This window comes from Anoplophora glabripennis, unplaced genomic scaffold, assembly GCF_000390285.2.
Source record: "Anoplophora glabripennis isolate ALB-LARVAE unplaced genomic scaffold, Agla_2.0 scaffold327, whole genome shotgun sequence".
NCBI lineage: Eukaryota > Metazoa > Arthropoda > Insecta > Coleoptera > Cerambycidae > Anoplophora > Anoplophora glabripennis.
Window position 1 is genome coordinate 422,632 of NW_019416408.1, and position 17,375 is coordinate 440,006.

A 17,375-nucleotide genomic window follows, 5' to 3' on the forward strand; every position below is an offset into this window, starting at 1 on the left:
CCTTAACCCCCTGGACTATTTTTTGTGGGGTCAACTTAAGGCAAAGGTTTATAAAATTCCAATTGAGACCATTCAGCAACTACGGGAGGAAATTGAAACCGCAAACACCTAGAATTTTCCAAAGAGTTCGCAAATCATTGAAGCGTCGAGCTAGATTATGCATCGAAATGCAAGGTGGTCACTTCGAGCAGTTCTTGTAATTTAACTTATTATTACTAATTTTAATCCCATTATTTTCTATTTCACATTTAGCTATTGTCTGCAGTAGTAATTAGTTCTTTAATTAGTAAGTGTAACTCTAAATTTAAATAGTCTTAGTTTATGTCCTAAATTATTTATTAAATGATCAGATCCTTCATAACTGCAATTTATTTGAAAAAAAAAAAACAGTTTTATTTGAGCCCTTTTAAGGGCATATAACTTCCTAAGGGTGCGTTTTAGGGCACATGTGAATAGGAACTTTTTGGCTTATTTTAATGAGTTATAAACGCAACAGAAGTTTGGAACACTATTTTAGAAACACCCTGTATGTTTCTTACGAGTGTTAAATAATATTTGAATATTATTTTTAATTTTACTAACGCCTCTTTCCTACTTTTTTTTATAGACAATCGCCTTCGTATCTGACCATACTGAGAAAAATTGAGGTTTAAGTCAGGTATTGTAGAAATACAAGAACATTCTCACAACTCCGATGAGCAAGCGAACTTTGTGTTTATTTGAACATGGATTACACTGAACGATAAAAAATCAAATAAATATGTTGAAAACGGACAGAGATATTGAAATTAAATTAGAATCCATATTTTAGGAAGAAGGTTATGATTATATTTACCTTTTCAACTGAATATATCAATTTTGTTAAAATTTGTGTTTTTGGATTTGTCATTGGGAGGTTTATTATTATAGTAAAATATATCTGGAGAATATATTCTTAAAAAAAAAACGAATTACTTGAAACGTTTTGATGTCGGTTGCTAGACCTATCAAGACAACTTAAAGTTGGCAGAAATTTCAGTGTCTAATGAATCTTTGGTTTACCAACAACTACTGAGCCTGTGACCCCCAAAGCAAGAGTATTAATTATCATTTCGAAATTTTTCACGTAATCTTCTTCGTCGATGTGATCTTGAAATCTCCCATCAGCCGAACCAGTTAGGTATCGTGCTCAGGTCGCCAATCAATTCGACCGTTCTTCGCGTACCTGTATAAGAATGTATAATTTTCGCAAGCCCTTGATAAACATTATAATTTATTATTACATTATTTAGAGAAAGAAAACGATATGGTAAAAAATATGGTGTATGTACTTATTATCAGTGTAAAATAAAACTTTATCTGTACTTACTTTATTTTTTTGGTAAAAAATCCAAAATATTACTAAGTGAGTAGATTTTTTTTTAATTACGGATTTTCAGCTCTGTAAAAAAATACAGTGAAAACCCATTAAAGATTGCAAATTACACCACTTTCGAGAGTTGCAGATGATTAAAAATATCGGTATAGGAAAATCTTTGATAAGACACAGAGATAGCGGGTTTAGCTTCGATAAATTTTCTTGGCAAGACAGGACTCCTTAAAGTTTTTCATAGACCCTATTATGCTGGAATTGCATAATTTTTCTTAAGTGGCGAAATAATTTATACCAAATTTGGGAAAATTTTAAATTTAATATCGTTTCTTAAACTGAAAATTTGTTTTTGAGTTGTCAAATTTCTGTACGTTTATGTTGTTAATTTGCTGCTCAGCCTACTTTATTTTTCAAGTGTCCAGACACAGTATGACGCACAAAAGAGCCTTCACCTAATCGTTTCATTAGTCGACACCTTAAATTTAACTTAATTGCAACGAAAGTGATAAAGGCCAGTCGATATTCTCATTTTAAGACAAGTAATTTAACTTAACAAATGGGAAATACCTCTTCCAATTTTTTCGCAATCTCTTGTAGGTTTTTAGTCAATTTGAATTTTACATTTATCTTGTTGACAAAAAGACGGATTAAAATAAATTAATGTATATTTTACTTTATTTGGCAGGTCTGCTTTGTGTATAGTGTGTAATTATTAAGACACCTGTGAATGAGAGATTTTTGCTCTCCATTGTATTATCTGCATATATCACATTGATTCATTAAGACACCTAGTAGAAATTAAAATATGAAGATCCCGAAGATTATTTTGAAATTTCTCAATAAAGTTTTTGTAATATCATCTTAAAATTTGTCTATTTTACTTTTTGCATGATACATCATTTACAATAATTTCAGCATAGTTGATAAGAGACGCAAGTTATACCATATGACTTTGGAGAATCAGAAATAGTTTTTCCCTGTTCAATTGTGATCGACTTTCGAGATAATTGCTTTTAAATTTTCAACACATTTATGTACTGATCCTTAAAATGGATGAAGTACCAGAAATCATAAATAATTTTAAAAAATTGTGCACACACGCAGAAGAATCTGTAATCTGATTTTCGATATAGATGTATATGTATACTTCAAGGTAATTGCTCAAAATGTCCACCGTTTACTTTAATATATTTTTCTATAAGTTTTCATACGGACTTCAGAACATTAACTAATATTTGAGTATTACTGTTATTTTTATTGGCGACGAGAATTTCCTTTATCTTTATAGACAATCATCTTCGCCGCATCCACGTCGAGAAGTTTATAGAGTTTAAATCAGGGCCTCTAGATGGCCAAGGAAGATTACTTCCCTAACCTAGTGAAAATATTAGTAATTTCTTAGAGGTTGTTAATTAATAATCAATTATTAAACGTTGTAGCGCAAATTAAATGTTTTAAATGGGTTTTAAACTAATTCGTGACGTCATTTAGTGCGATCGATGATCGAGAAACGTCTACTGCATTCACAAGGTATACTCTAAATACAATTTTTCAAATTTTAAACATCTTTATTCGGCCTCGTTTTTTCGTGAAAAAATGCGTAAATCAACATAGAAAAAAATAAACTTGAAACATAATAATCGGTGACTGTAGTCGTTAATCAACAAGTTTGATTAACATCAAGCCCAATAAATCTCTGGTCTACCAACAACTGCCAAGTCTGTGACCCTCAAATCAAGAGTGTTAATTATCATTTCGAATTATTTTTACGTAATCTTCTTCGTCGATGTGGTCTTGAAATGTCCATCAGCCAAATGGGATGGGCATCGTGCGCAGGTCGCCGATAAAATTGACCGTTCTTCGCGTACCTACCTGTAGCTCCTCGTGGCAGATTTATAATTTCAGCAGGTTAGAAGTTTGCTACATTCGGTTCGTCGCCGGTACTCCACGTCCTGCTATATTTAGAAAGTACCGCCGTTCGGTTTCCTCACTGTGTTTGTTTTGATTTGGTAGAGTGGATTTGCTCCTGCTTTCGAAATGCCGAAAAGTAAGTTTTTGTTCCTTGTATGATACATAGTTTCGGAAAATATCCGAAGTTGTATAATAAATAATTTCCACATCAACCGTGTAGTACACATGGGTTATTTTTAGTTTGGTTATAAATAAATTACGATTTTGAATATCATTACCTATTGTTGTACTGTTGCTTCACGATACCTAGTTCATTGAATTAACATAAGAAATCACCTGTTGCATTGTATTTTAATAATGGTCATTAAGGACTGATAACATTAATTAATACACATGCTTTTTTTATTTTCTAATATCACTGCGATTTATTTTTTTCACAAAATATTTCGTACTATTTACACGTATGTTGCAATCTCTTATAAATTTTTCACGTTAAAATAATTATTTCTAAACGTTGAATAATCCTCTGATGACAGACACATCACTCCTTGTTATTTGTGATTTGCGTTGTTTCGTTTAATTGAACCAGATTTAAACTCCTATGGAGAAAAAAGGACGCAGCAGCAGGAAGCAGCTTGATGATGACCTGTTAACAATGATTTTCTTTAAATACCTTAGTTATGTGAACTCAGTCACAAAAGTGCCTTATGCGAAATCCTTTGATTTTCATAACTGCTTTGATAAAACGTATAGAATTTTTTTCTCTTAAAAATTTAAAGTTTATATAGCATGAAAGAATTATGGCAATTGAAAAAATTCTTACCAAAGAAAAATTTTGTTAAAATCATGTTTTTTGAGTAAAATAAAAAAAATATATATCATTAAATATGTACCAAGAATAGCACATTAAAGATAGCCGTGATTTTCGCCTCCACGTACAAACAATTATTTCTAATCAATAATTAGTATGTATTACATGATAAATATGTGTTAATACGATTAGTTTCACAATCATGTTCGTGTTTTTTATAGTGCGTACCTCGGTAAGAATCTTAAATAGTCATTTTCAGTTCCATCCAGAGGCTTAAAATTTCCAGAAAAATTGAACTTCGCAGGAAACCTTTTTTTCTTCCAAGAAAATTGGAAAAAGTAAAAAGGGATGATTATTGTCAGTATGTAGTAGTACAAAGACTACTTCTGGAAAAAAAAAACGATTATATTTAGGATAATCAAAAACATGTCCTTGAGTCAGAATATTCCGAAGCATCAAATGCTTTAGACATGGACATGGACTCTGAAGATTTTCTTTTTAAAAAATTTGTATAATATTTTTTTGAGCTAGGTTTTTTAGTTTGCTTTTATGTTGAAATTTGAATTTTAATTTTGTTTTTGTTATGGTCAGAAAGAACTGATATTTTATTGTGTGACTGCTTCTTTGTCGTTTTAAATAAAAAATTTATTAATTTCTGCATAACCTCGACTAATTTGAGGTTTGAGTTGATTCCAATTCCGAATATATAATTTCTTGTTAAATATATTATTTTGAATTTTCATATATAAGGTTTATTTCAGCAAGATATATATCTGGGAAAATGGTTTAGTGTTTCTTCAAGTCTTCCTATTTTCAGTTTATTCCATTTAAAATAATGAAAAAAATAAGTTTTTTCCCAATTTGTTATATATTTTGAGAAGTATTAAATTTAGATCTAGTCTAGTTTCATCTAAAAACATGTTTTATAGGTACGACCATCACATTCTATTTGTGATATTTTACATATTTTTGTTTATTACCTGTATGTTATATATGTTTTCCATTTACTAAATACCGAATCGAACTTTGTTTTTATTCGATTTTAATTTCCATAAGAAATTATTTTTAACAACCTTGCTACTATGTTTGACAACTAATCCCAAAACTCTCAATTAGTTAATGCATCTTCAAGGTTAAGATGAAGTTGGTAAAAACCCTCATGGAAAATTATAAAAATTGTTTTATTTGTTTGCATACTATTTGAAGACCAGTAATTACGTAAAAATATATTCCTACATCTGTCATAGTCTGTTATTAGCTAAAACGTAGAGACAAATTAATTGTTTAATAGAAACGCAAATCATGGAAGCTATTCGAAAAGCATTGAACTGACGACATTTTCTACGTTTGTATTTCATATAGGTACCTACGGTGATTGAGTAGATTTGGTTACATTTTTTGAAACCTCTTTTATGCACGTTTGTAATTTTGCTCTTCATATACCTAACAACGAATTATTACATACAAATTCTAAGGAATTTTTACCAAATGTTCTTTGGTGTTCTGTATTGTATTGCATCATAAATTACGTCAAATGTATTAACATTCATCTTTAAATAATTCCAATGTTTCTGAGAGTAAATAAATTCACATCAGTTTCGAAATAGAGACCCTCGCTCTTCGTAAATATTTTTCCAGCACTACAAGTTTGATTGTTATTTTTCGTTTGAACCAATTTTTTAATTTTATTTATTGTTGTTAACTGCATGGTGTAATATGATTAGTAGTTAATTTGATAGTTTTTGGAACAATTTTTTATTTTCAAATAAACGAATTAGTATGACATGACCCCATCTGTCAGTTTTATTATAAATCGTGATATCAGTCAGTTTTCTGCAAAAATGTATATCATTGGCGAATATTACTGCTTGCAAAAAAGCATATTATTACATGTTTATGTTTTTTTGAACTTAAAAAAGTTTAGTTCTAATAATTTCTTTTTAAATAAAGGGGCATGTTAAAATTGTTTTCAAAAAGTTGCTGATGACTGAATAAATTCATTTGTCCGCGGAGATATTTTGTTTATACTTAATTACATAATATCAAAATCTCCATTAAATATCTATATTCATCAGACCAAAGTAAAATACCTTTCCTACTATTAGTCTCCTGCCTTTGTCACACCTACTGCTGAGTCTGTTCTTGATCTGTGCATCTCGTGAAAAAGGTGTGTTTGGTCAAACTTACAAGCCTCTACAAACGACGCCTCTGTCAAAGCAGAATTAAAAATTGTGCAAAAAGTGTCATGATAAGTCAAATAAACAAATTCCAAAAACTCTCCATGTAAATGAAGAGTCAAAATAATTTTTGGTGCAAAATAGGTTTCATGATATTGTTTCAGCAACAAAAATTCTACATTTAGTGACGAATACAGTTTTTGCAAACAACATTTCAATTGTTACCAATTTGCAGTGTTGTAAATGTATTTAAGTATACATGCTTGTTTGTAATACAAAAAACTGCTCATGTTATTTTGATTATTGTCGTCATTTTTATAAATCGTGGCTTCATCAACACTTTCTAAAACTTATATTTAAGAACTATTAAATTAATTTTGGTACTCCAGTCATTAATGTAACAAAACGATTGTGTACAATTATTTTACAATTAATAATGTTAAGGAAACCATTAACAATACTTAGAAGTATCTGCTGCCGTTAAAGAAACATTACTTTTTATTACATTGTTACATTGTATTACTAGTAATTGTCTAGACTAGACTATACTTTGAACAAAATGTATTCCCGTAATTGACATACTATTTATAAATATGCTTATATTTGAATACTTTTCCAGTTAGTTTTCTTGTTCATACCAAAAAGTCGACGAAGAGATAATTTAAAATTAATTTGTACTTAAAAAAATATATAATTAGAAGAATTAAAAGAAAATAGATATTGCAGAAGTTTTTATAGTAACTAGAATTCTTAATTCCCAGGGATTCCAGGGAATAATTATTCAGTTTTTCAACCTGTTTATAACTATGTTTTAAGAGTTTTATATCTTTAAACATTTTTAGTTATTGCGAAAAACTGACGCCACCACCGTTTTCAATGATTTTGATCACTTTCATATTTTAGAAGTTTTCCTTGGTAACATTAAAAAATCTTAATCTTAATCTTAATCTTAAAGATACGACAATTTTTTAAAATTAATTCATTTCCCCTAAATTCAATTCTGAAATCTGTTTAAGGGGGGTATATTTGTATTAAGCGTTTTTTTTTTAGTTTGTTTTATACACTTTGACATAGGTACCTATAATGCATAGGTTTTGTTACTGAATTATCGACCACAGTTAGTTTTATCAGCACAATATACTACCACTACCTCTACCATTAAGTAAATGCAGTAGGTATCTTACCCAACACTATATTTCAGAATCGAACTTAAATATATTTCAAGAGCAATAAAAACTAAATTAAAAATAATAATAATAGGAAGGTTCATTGTATACAAAAATCATATTTACTCAAATATAGAATTTATTCAACACTGACTAATATTGGCATATTAAATCTGTGGTAGATATTATAAAAGATCTTACACTGTATTATGTGTATTACATAGTTTTTTTTAATTTCTCTATTCTTTTTTGAGGACTATATTTACACGGCAAAATCTAAATATTATTAGTTTATTAGGTTTGGTCTAAAGTTTAGACCAAAATAGTTTAGACTCCAAACTATTTTACTATTTCCTTTCATTCGACCAAATCGTTTAACGTTTAACATCCATAAGTTTTCTTGTTTGTGATTCAATTGATTTAGCAATGAATGGGTTTCTGTAGTGAAATGTAATTCATCCATAAACAATTAAAGACCATCCAGGGATTCTTGAAAGCCGGTTCTGCATTGACGGATATAAACTGATAAGAGCATTACAACCAACTTTGTTAAGCATTAGTCTACAAATATAGCAGTTCTAGGTTTTATGCAATACCTTTGTCTGTGGACATACAAAATGCATTTCCTCGCATTTATATCTAATCATCAAACAAAGGAATATCGTGAGTGTTACTTGGTACAATGCTGCTTAGTGATAATTAGGACAAATCATTCATTTATCATAGTTTTTTCTCTGTTCATTTATTGATTTTGGTAAGAAATAATAGAATTATAGAAGTTTTGAAGTACTTCAATACAACGACATATGTTTTTTATTTCCCTTCTTTCTTCAGTGTGAGATTTTTGGTTAGGCAAAAACAGTAATAAACAATCATTGATCCTTTTGGAGTTTATTCAATTAATTTTTACATTTTTTTTTTCAAAAGTGAGTCGTTTCATAATGTTATACATGAATCTATGTGTGGCTCGATTTTTTCAAGGTTATTTATTAATTATAATTATTGTTTATACCTATAATATAAATTGACAGTAATTTTTGAGATTGTACAAAATTAAAGAAAACTCATTTTTCAAAAGTAAAAGGTTTAAGTATATATAGGTGCCTCAAAATATTAAAATCCTAAATAAAAATACTAATACTAAATAATATTAAACTAATGTTAATCAACTTAATAAACTGTTATTTAACAGCTTTTCATAGTGCCTAATTAGGTTCTTTGTCCTTTACAAAAAAATAAATGTAACAAATAGTCTACAAATAATATTAACGGACATGTTTGGTTGTTATCTCTGAAAATGGGTATCAAATTGACCATCAGCATACCTGACAAACATACTTGTTTCTCTAGTATAAAATTTGACTATATTTATGTAAAACTTGAACCATTTACAAATTTTAATAGTTGTTTTACAACGGCAAAGAACAATAACATTTCGTAAATTATGTAATAAAAATGGTACTTATGTAGAATAAATTGCTGCTTTCTACCAATTCTTTAAGCTTTAATGTGTTAAAAATGGAAAGTTGTATTCCTTTGATGCAATGACAATGATATTGTGTCTTATTCATTTTTTATACAAATTGCATTTCTACGTAAACATTTCTTACCGAGTAGTTTATTTATATAAAAACAATCTAATAAATTTCAAGTATTTGTTGAGGATTATTATGTATATTAAATTATCAATATTTTGTTGAACGCATAATTTATGGGAAAATAATGAAGAACTTTGATTTCCAATCTCGCAATCTCGCTACCTATAACAAGTGTTTTTATGTACCCACTCATTTTCCTATAAAATACAGCATACATTATCTATGTGTATAAATTTAAATATTACATTGCTTTTTAATACGGTATTTTTTAAATTTTGCGAACATATATACATTTGCCATAATAACGATCACACTATATATTTTGAAATATTCTTGCACTGCACTGTTTTACCGATAATTATGAAATAGTAACATTTGTTTGCACCATGTTAGTTCAATAACGCCAGATGTATTGCAAAGTTCCAGGTCCTAACAAATTATTAAGCAACACACGCAGAAATGAATATGCAACATCTAATTATTATGGCTTGGAATATTCATTGTAAAGGTCGTATCTGTGTTACATACATGGGAAAATTAGGTTATGTTCGAATTCGAAATGTTCCACAAAAATATCTAGATGCCATATTGAATATAAAATTGAATTTTGCAATTCTTGCAGAAATTGTATAATGAAGGTACTTTGAAATTTAAGAAATAAAGTCATTTAATTAAATAGCATAGCTTATTGAAAATTATAGTATTTAGGTTGGTATACAGGGGGTCAGGAAGCGAATGGGACATTCTTCAATATGAAAATAAATAGATTTAGATTAAGTTACGCTTCCTTAAAAAGATATCGGCCTTCAAAACTATTTTTTAAACTTTTTTAACTTCAAAATTTTACTCTGAAGGGAGAGGTAGCAGGATAAGAGTTTTACTTAAAACATAGAAATCGTTAAGAATATTCGTCTTTTTATTTACTTTAAAACTCTATTCAAAGACCAGTAAATTTTACTCATCTGCTAAATTTACGTTTATAATAAAATATTTCTTACGAGAGACTATTAAAAAAAATCTACCCTTCCTCAAAGTTTCTACTAAAAAATATGTCAAAAACCTAATACTGTTTAAAATGTTAGCGACGTCTATGTGTTGGATAAAAAATTACATTTGGTTACGCTAAACCTACCCCTGCGTATAATTTTATTGGTATCTTTAAAAAATTAAATAAAATTGTTTTATTGAAGGTAGATAACTTCTTCAAGTAGCAAAGTTGTAATATGGTAACTTGAATTAAATCGTTTATTTTCACAAAAGGAAGCTACCCTTGATGTAAGGTCATTTCCAGACATCCTGTATGGGAGTAAAGAATTACTTTTTTTTGTAGTACACCTTGAACTTAAATGAATAGGTATTCCTATAGCCTTGGTATTAAATTATGTATTTATTTAAAACCTGTCTCAGTGTTGTCGGCTTTGGGAATTACAAAAATTATTGCAGTTGAATAGTGATCGCTAGGAGGAATCTATAGGTACATTTTTATTTTAACTACTTATGATTTTATTATCTATTTAACTTTCACCTACTAACAAAAAAACTTGCAAATGTCGGTAACCTTTACAAAATTTTTTGATCACAAAGTATTTCTGAAAAAATAAAAGTTATAAAAATATATCTATACAGGGTGTTTCTAAAATAAAGTGCCAAAGTAGGGAAGAAATATCATTTTAAGCAAAAAGTTTCTTAAGACCATGAATTCAAAAATGTTTAATGAAAAAGTTTACTGCCAACGGAAAAATAGTTTTTAATAATTGAGGGCTATTTTTGTTAAACAGATTATGTGTGGTAATTTTGGTAAAATTAAGTAACTTTTACCTACCTACCTGCAACGTCTTCAAGACAATTAATTGGAAAAAACCTTTTTTAACTTTAATGACACCTACATAATCCGAAAATCTAAGGTGATATGAAGCGCTTTCATATTTTGCTAATGTATTGTACCAATTGTAATTTGAAAAAAGTTATTAAGAAAATTGGTGGTAGAATTTTCTAATATTATATTCAAGAACTAGGTACTGAAATTTGGAAGCTAATAAAAATAATTCACGTTCATGTTGGATAAAAAATATTTTAACACTAATGTTCTTACCAAATATTTTTCTTAATTTAACCGCTAAAATATATCAGTATATTTTTTTTAAGATAAAAAGGTTTCTAAATTACCCCCTGCATCTCTGCCACTGTAAATAATCTCCAAGATTCCTGCAATTGAAATCTAAAGAGTTGCACCGAGTTACATTTGATTCGAATGATACGCCTTTACAACTATTTCCATATAAGTATGCTCGCACATGTTTAAAATTAAATAAATAAATAAATAAATAAGTCCTTTATAACAACTAAGCCTAACCATGCTTACAGGGTATTTTTTACTTAAAATCACATTGCCCAGATCCTATTTCAGTTTGTTATTTTTTTATGTTTTCATCTGACACCTAATAATGTTTCCACTGTTATTAAAATTGTATATTTTCTTTCAGTTGCAGATACCATGTTGTCCGATATGGAAGAGATGCCCACGATCAAATTGGGCGACTACGTTTTGCAAATGGAACTAGAAGAACTGAAACCTGAAGTACAAGAAATTGCAAGGAAGGAACTCAGGGAAACTCCCGACGTCAAAAGGGAAGCTGTTATAGAACTTAGGGATATTTTAAAAGGTAGTTTCAAAAACAAGTCTACATTTTTACGTCGATTAATAGCTGTTTTCGCGTAGATGTTTTCGAATATTAGTAATTAAATAGTTATGCTAGGTTTTTCCTAATACAAATATGTCATTTGGTATTATTCCATATATCCATTAGATTCGAGGATGAAGTCGAAGGTTACTTCGAACAATACGTTAAATTTGATTTTAAAAGCAGCAACCACCTTCACATCTAAAAAACTGTTAAAGTGATATTATGTACAGGGTGATCACGCAAAAATTGGCATCTGCTTTTATGTGATTTTAGAAGAATGGACACACCTACAACAGAGATAACTCAATGTAGTGGTTTTGAGATCCTAACTTATGTATTTTTAAGTGTAACATTTTATACGTATATTTTTAGTTCATTGTAAAGACCGTCAGAAGAGTTTTTTAAACATATTTCACTTTACAAACTTTTTTTCTGGGGGACGTGGTATTCGAGATACAGGGTATTCAAGTTTCCAAAAAAATATATATTTTCGGTCATATCTTCATATTGCGCTGAACGATTTGAATGAAATATATTACAGCGTATTTACGTAATTAGAATGAAATATTAATCTCCTGACATTAACCAGTGGCGTGCTACTGAAGGTAGGTCCCAAGAAAAAAATTCGCCACTGGTAATTTTTTGTAGAAATAATATTAAATTCAGTGGCCTATTGTTTTCTTGGGAAAAGTTGGCGGACATATTAATAGCACGTCACTGGTTAAAACCAGGGGGTTTTCATCAAATAAACGGATTAATTTATAAAGAAAATTCAATACAACGTAAAAACAAGAACAAATATCTCCTAAATGGCTGCTACTATTAAAAAACATTTTTCATTCATTTAACGTAACAGTACCGGTATGTAACATTATTTCTACAAAAAAACACCAGTGGCGTATTTTTTTCTTAGGAAAATGAGGGGCCACCTCCAGTAGTACGCCACTGGTTAAAGTTATAAGGTTAATATTACATTCAATAAAAGGTCTAATTAAGTGAATACGCTGAGTAAATTTCATTCAATTCCGTCAGCACATTATGAAGATATGGTAAAAAATATATTTTTTTGTAAACTTTAACACCCTGTGTCTCGAATATCGAGTCCAATAGGAAAGAGTTTATAGAGCAAAATCTACTTATTTTTTGGTAATAAATCTAGTTCTGCAGTTACTGTATTTAAAGTGACATCAACCTGTATAAGATGCTTTATCGTTAACAGTTTTCGAAATATTACGTACTTATTTATTATTAACATGTAACATATACGGGGTATTTTGTAAAAAAAATAATTGATTTTCTGCAGGTATTGGAAAAAGTTAAGATTTTAAATAATCCAAGCGATTTTAATTGAAAATGCTAATTTTAAGAAACGAACAATTTTATTTTCCATATCGCCATCTTCGTGTAATATTGTTGAATTTTTTTATTTTTTAAATATTTTCTTGTATCTTATTGGTGTTCTAAAAGCTCGTTTTAAAGGAAAAGTTCAATGGGCTTAGGTATACTCTCGCTTAAAAAATAGTTATTTTTAATTTTTTGTTTTATTTAGTACATTTTTTATGCACTGTAAGTAAATTGACACTATATCGTACCTTCTTGACTTTTCTTTCTTGTCTCGATAAAGAAAAAGTAGCAATTTTCGCATGATACAAGGTTTCCCGTCGCAAATAATCACCCTTGTAACTTTTTAATTTTTGACTTTATGAAGCATTCATCTATAGCTCCACCTTTAAATAAGATACATTGGACAAAACTAACATGGTTAGAAAGATTTTAGGTGAAACGCCATATAGAATTTTTGTAATATTTAATATTTAATTTAAGTGTTATTAATTTCTCTTTATTAAAACTATTTTAGACTAAAATATCCATAATGTAGGGATTAAATTTCATCGAGAGAGCCTTTACAAATTTATACTTTTAACTGAAGATATATAACTTATTGCTAAAAAATCTAGAAAAAAATCCAATTTCAAATAAATATGATGTTTCAATCTACATAAAAAAATTAGATAAATTTGGAACGAATACACTGAAGATGAATTTTTCGAGACAAAACGTCTGAATCTGGTTGGACTGAGGCAGTGCAGCATTGGGGGTCATTAAGGTTTGCAAAAAATGTAATAAAATTTCTAGGATCCTATTTAAAAAAATGAAGTTGATGATGGTCCTGGAGAGGCGAAACGTTACATATAAAAATTGATTATGCCATTCGATAGAGGGCAAAAAGTGGCCATGAGAAAGTGTTCTTCTTTTTTCAATATCGCCTGAAACAAGGCTGAAATGAAACAAAAACGGATTTCCAAAATTTCGTTTTTTTTTCAAATATTTTGAAAACTAATCACGTTAGCCTTGATTTTTTAGAGGCATAATGTTGGTCCCCTAATTACGCAACTTTGCCCCCATTTAAGCTACTTCGTACCTCTTACCGTTTCCGAGATTCCAGTAGTGAGAAGCGAATTTGTAACAGCCTGTATATCTAATTTAAAAACCTCTGCGCTCTATTTTCTTACTTTACTATATCGCCATTGAAAAAGTCTTGTAATGTGCGTCAAATGACAATTAAAGTTTCTAGGTAGCACATTTAAATCATTAACAACACTAATTACATTAACTATTATTGATATTAAACAAGATGCTATAAAATCATTCTTTAATTGGCCTTTAAATATACACATCACATATTTCAGTAATTTCTAACATTTAAAAGAAAGCGATATTGATAACTTTTTTAGTTGTTTGTTTTAATAATTAAAATACTACATTAGAAATACGTATTCAGGGACAAATAATTTTGATATCAGAATGTTGCTAATCATAAAAAAGCATATCTGGTTGTTAATATAACAAAAACTATTAGAATAAATTAGGATATATTTCATTAAAAGTAACGTTATCAAGTACATATATACATATTTCTATGGAAATATGAAGTTTTAAATAAATATATTAAACAATAATTAAGTAACGATATAGGGAGTGTATAATTTTTAAAGATTTCCCACATTATAATTCAAATACATCTTGTGTGAATACTTAACAATTCGATTAGGAAACTTTTGAAAATTGTTTTCAAAATTGTGCACTCTAGTATAACTTAAATTATTTATTTTTCCAAATGTTAATGTACTAATGCAACTAATGTATTATTTTTCAGAGGAAAAAGACTTGCACGTGCCCTTAGACAACGACATTTGGTTAGTAAGGTTCTTAAGACCTTGTAAATTCTATCCAGAAAGTGCACGAGACTTGGTAAGCAATTTTTGAATTAGATATATATTTTAAAAATAATTGCACTAGAGAAATTTTAAAGCAAAATAGTATTTATTTATATTGATTCAATCAAATCATACCTACTAGTCTTAGCTCTAATGTTTCATCCCCTTCCAAAGTCACACAGACACAAACAAGAAATTAAAAGATTGATATCTTGTTACTGTTAATAAAAATTCACAATAATTAACTTAATACTTAATACTTAATACTTAATAATTAATTGTCTAATAAGGTAGCACACAATATTTTATAAATAACAAGTTATCGAATAAAAAAAGTCCATCTCGACCATCCATAAAACGGTTTTTGAAATGCAGATTTTTAGTTAAATTCCATAGATTGCGTTAACAGTTATAGTGTTATTGATGTACAAACTCGCGGAACTTGGTAGAATCGCATTCCATTCTGTGTTTGTAAGCTCTTGCAATAAAAACCAGTTGCATTAGATTCCCGTTAAGGCAATAAGGAAAAAGAAGGAAACCGAAGAAATCGGTTGAATGATTACTTGGTGCAAGGTGCTATGAATATTTATAGAAGCGTTTGTGTATAATTAAACAAATAAACAAAACAATGGGAAAAATAATAATTAGGTTTTCAAATTTGGTCAATTTAGACAAAATTCGAGATATAAACTTTTGGTACTATATTTTACGTTTGTGATAGGTATATTTGAGGATTTAGATAATGTTTTCAATCTTCTCCAATCTTTACGGTAACAGTAACTGAAATATATTGATAATAAAAAAACTTAATGGTTTAAAATTTCCTGACAAATTCTGTTACATGCTAAAAATGTTGTTGATTTTAACTATAATTTTTAAGCAATCCATTTTTTAATGTTCAAGAAATTTATAAACCTGCTTGTTCTTCAAACAATGTGACCTCATTCTATTGTTTTATAGTCGTCGTATGTTTTATAATCATTGAGGAAGATGAATTGGTTCAGTGATATATGAATGTTAAATAGAAATTATTGAGAAACGTGTAAATAATTTCTAATCTGCAGTTATGCTTATCCATTTCTGATATTAATAAGTTTGAAGATAAGAATATTTTATTTTTTATTAAAATATTTAACTAACGCTTAAAGTTATAGTTGATATGATTTTGTAATTTTTTAAAGAATTTTGCTCAATGTACTGAGATAATAAAATACGATGGGATATTTCAGAAATTATTAAAATTAGAAAAAAAACTAGTTGCAAGTTCTGTAGTTTAATTTCAAGATACGTATCTTTATTTGGTTTCGAGTTACTAGGCTATATTCACTTTTTACATTTATATGTAACAAATAGTGTTTTTTCGAAAAAATAGGAAAAAGAAAGACACATTTGAAATAGATATGCTCGATTTTTTCAATAGATCTAACCTATTGACAACCACTGACTTCACTGTGGTATTTGCCTGTAATTTGTCTATTTTGAAAGGGAGGCAATTGTGCAATGCTTGATTTTGTCTGTTTGAAATAGGAAGAAAACCATTAATTAAACGGGCATTTTCACAGACTATATATCAAAGAAATTTAAAATTTGTGACCTGTTATTCAAAACTAGCTTATAAATGTTAAATTGTTCACAAGATTTTCGAGACGAATCTGGATAATTCTGTACTGGTGGGCAGTATTTCATTTTATTTAAATCATATTTTTATACAAATGTCAAATTATGACAATTCAATGAATATGCTTTATACGAATATTGCTCTTTTTACTTTGTAGAAAATGAACGTACATCACATCACTTTAAAAACACGTAAATCAACAACTACATGCTATTTATGTTTTACAACTCTTAGAACATAGTTTGAACATTGCATTTAATTTGTTTAATTAGTATGGTCTATCGTTTTTATATTAGTATATTTATATTTAGTTATGAAATAGAAATTGACATTTCTATAGCCGTGAAAATATTTCTTTAAAAACGTTTCATGAAAGTCTTGTAAATTAGAGGAACATGATATATAAATTGCTTCCATTTTTTATAAATGAAACGTATCCGAATGAAAATATTTTTTAAGAAAAAAGTATATTACGCGAACAGCGTACATAATATGCCAATGTATGTGAAATCTTAATAGGATAGGAAAGTTTGCCATGGTCTATCGCACATTGTTATAAAATAAAAATTTAATGAATATTTGGCAAACACTAATAGATTAAGACCTTCCGTCCGGTCTAGATACGCGTCTGTTGACACAAGATAAAGTGGCATCAACATAAATAACAATAATGCAGATGATAAACTCATTTCCATAAACAAATCAAATAATAAATGATATTGATCGCCAAATCTTTATTACTAATTGTTTAAAGAATTAATTAAATTATTAATGAATAACTATTTATCTGATTGTGAGAATGTGTATTAGTGTTATTAAATTTACATGTATTCAGAAGTGT

The 17,375-nt window shown here is 28.6% G+C and overlaps 1 protein-coding gene across 4 annotated transcripts in view; it reads left to right on the forward strand.

Moving 5' to 3' along the window:
- The window catches only part of LOC108909486 (clavesin-1), a 65,821-nt gene that overhangs the window by 40,908 nt on the left and 7,538 nt on the right, over window positions 1-17,375 (forward strand). For 2 of the 4 annotated variants that reach the window (XM_018713838.1, XM_018713839.2), the window contains exons 2-3: window positions 11,498-11,677; window positions 14,856-14,950. In XM_018713838.1, the coding sequence (XP_018569354.1) occupies window positions 11,498-11,677; window positions 14,856-14,950 (275 nt within the window). Of the gene's footprint in view, window positions 1-3,242; window positions 3,399-8,060; window positions 8,080-11,497; window positions 11,678-14,855; window positions 14,951-17,375 lie in introns of those variants that run through there. The other 2 variants (XM_018713840.1, XM_018713837.1) reach the window with 2 other exon arrangements.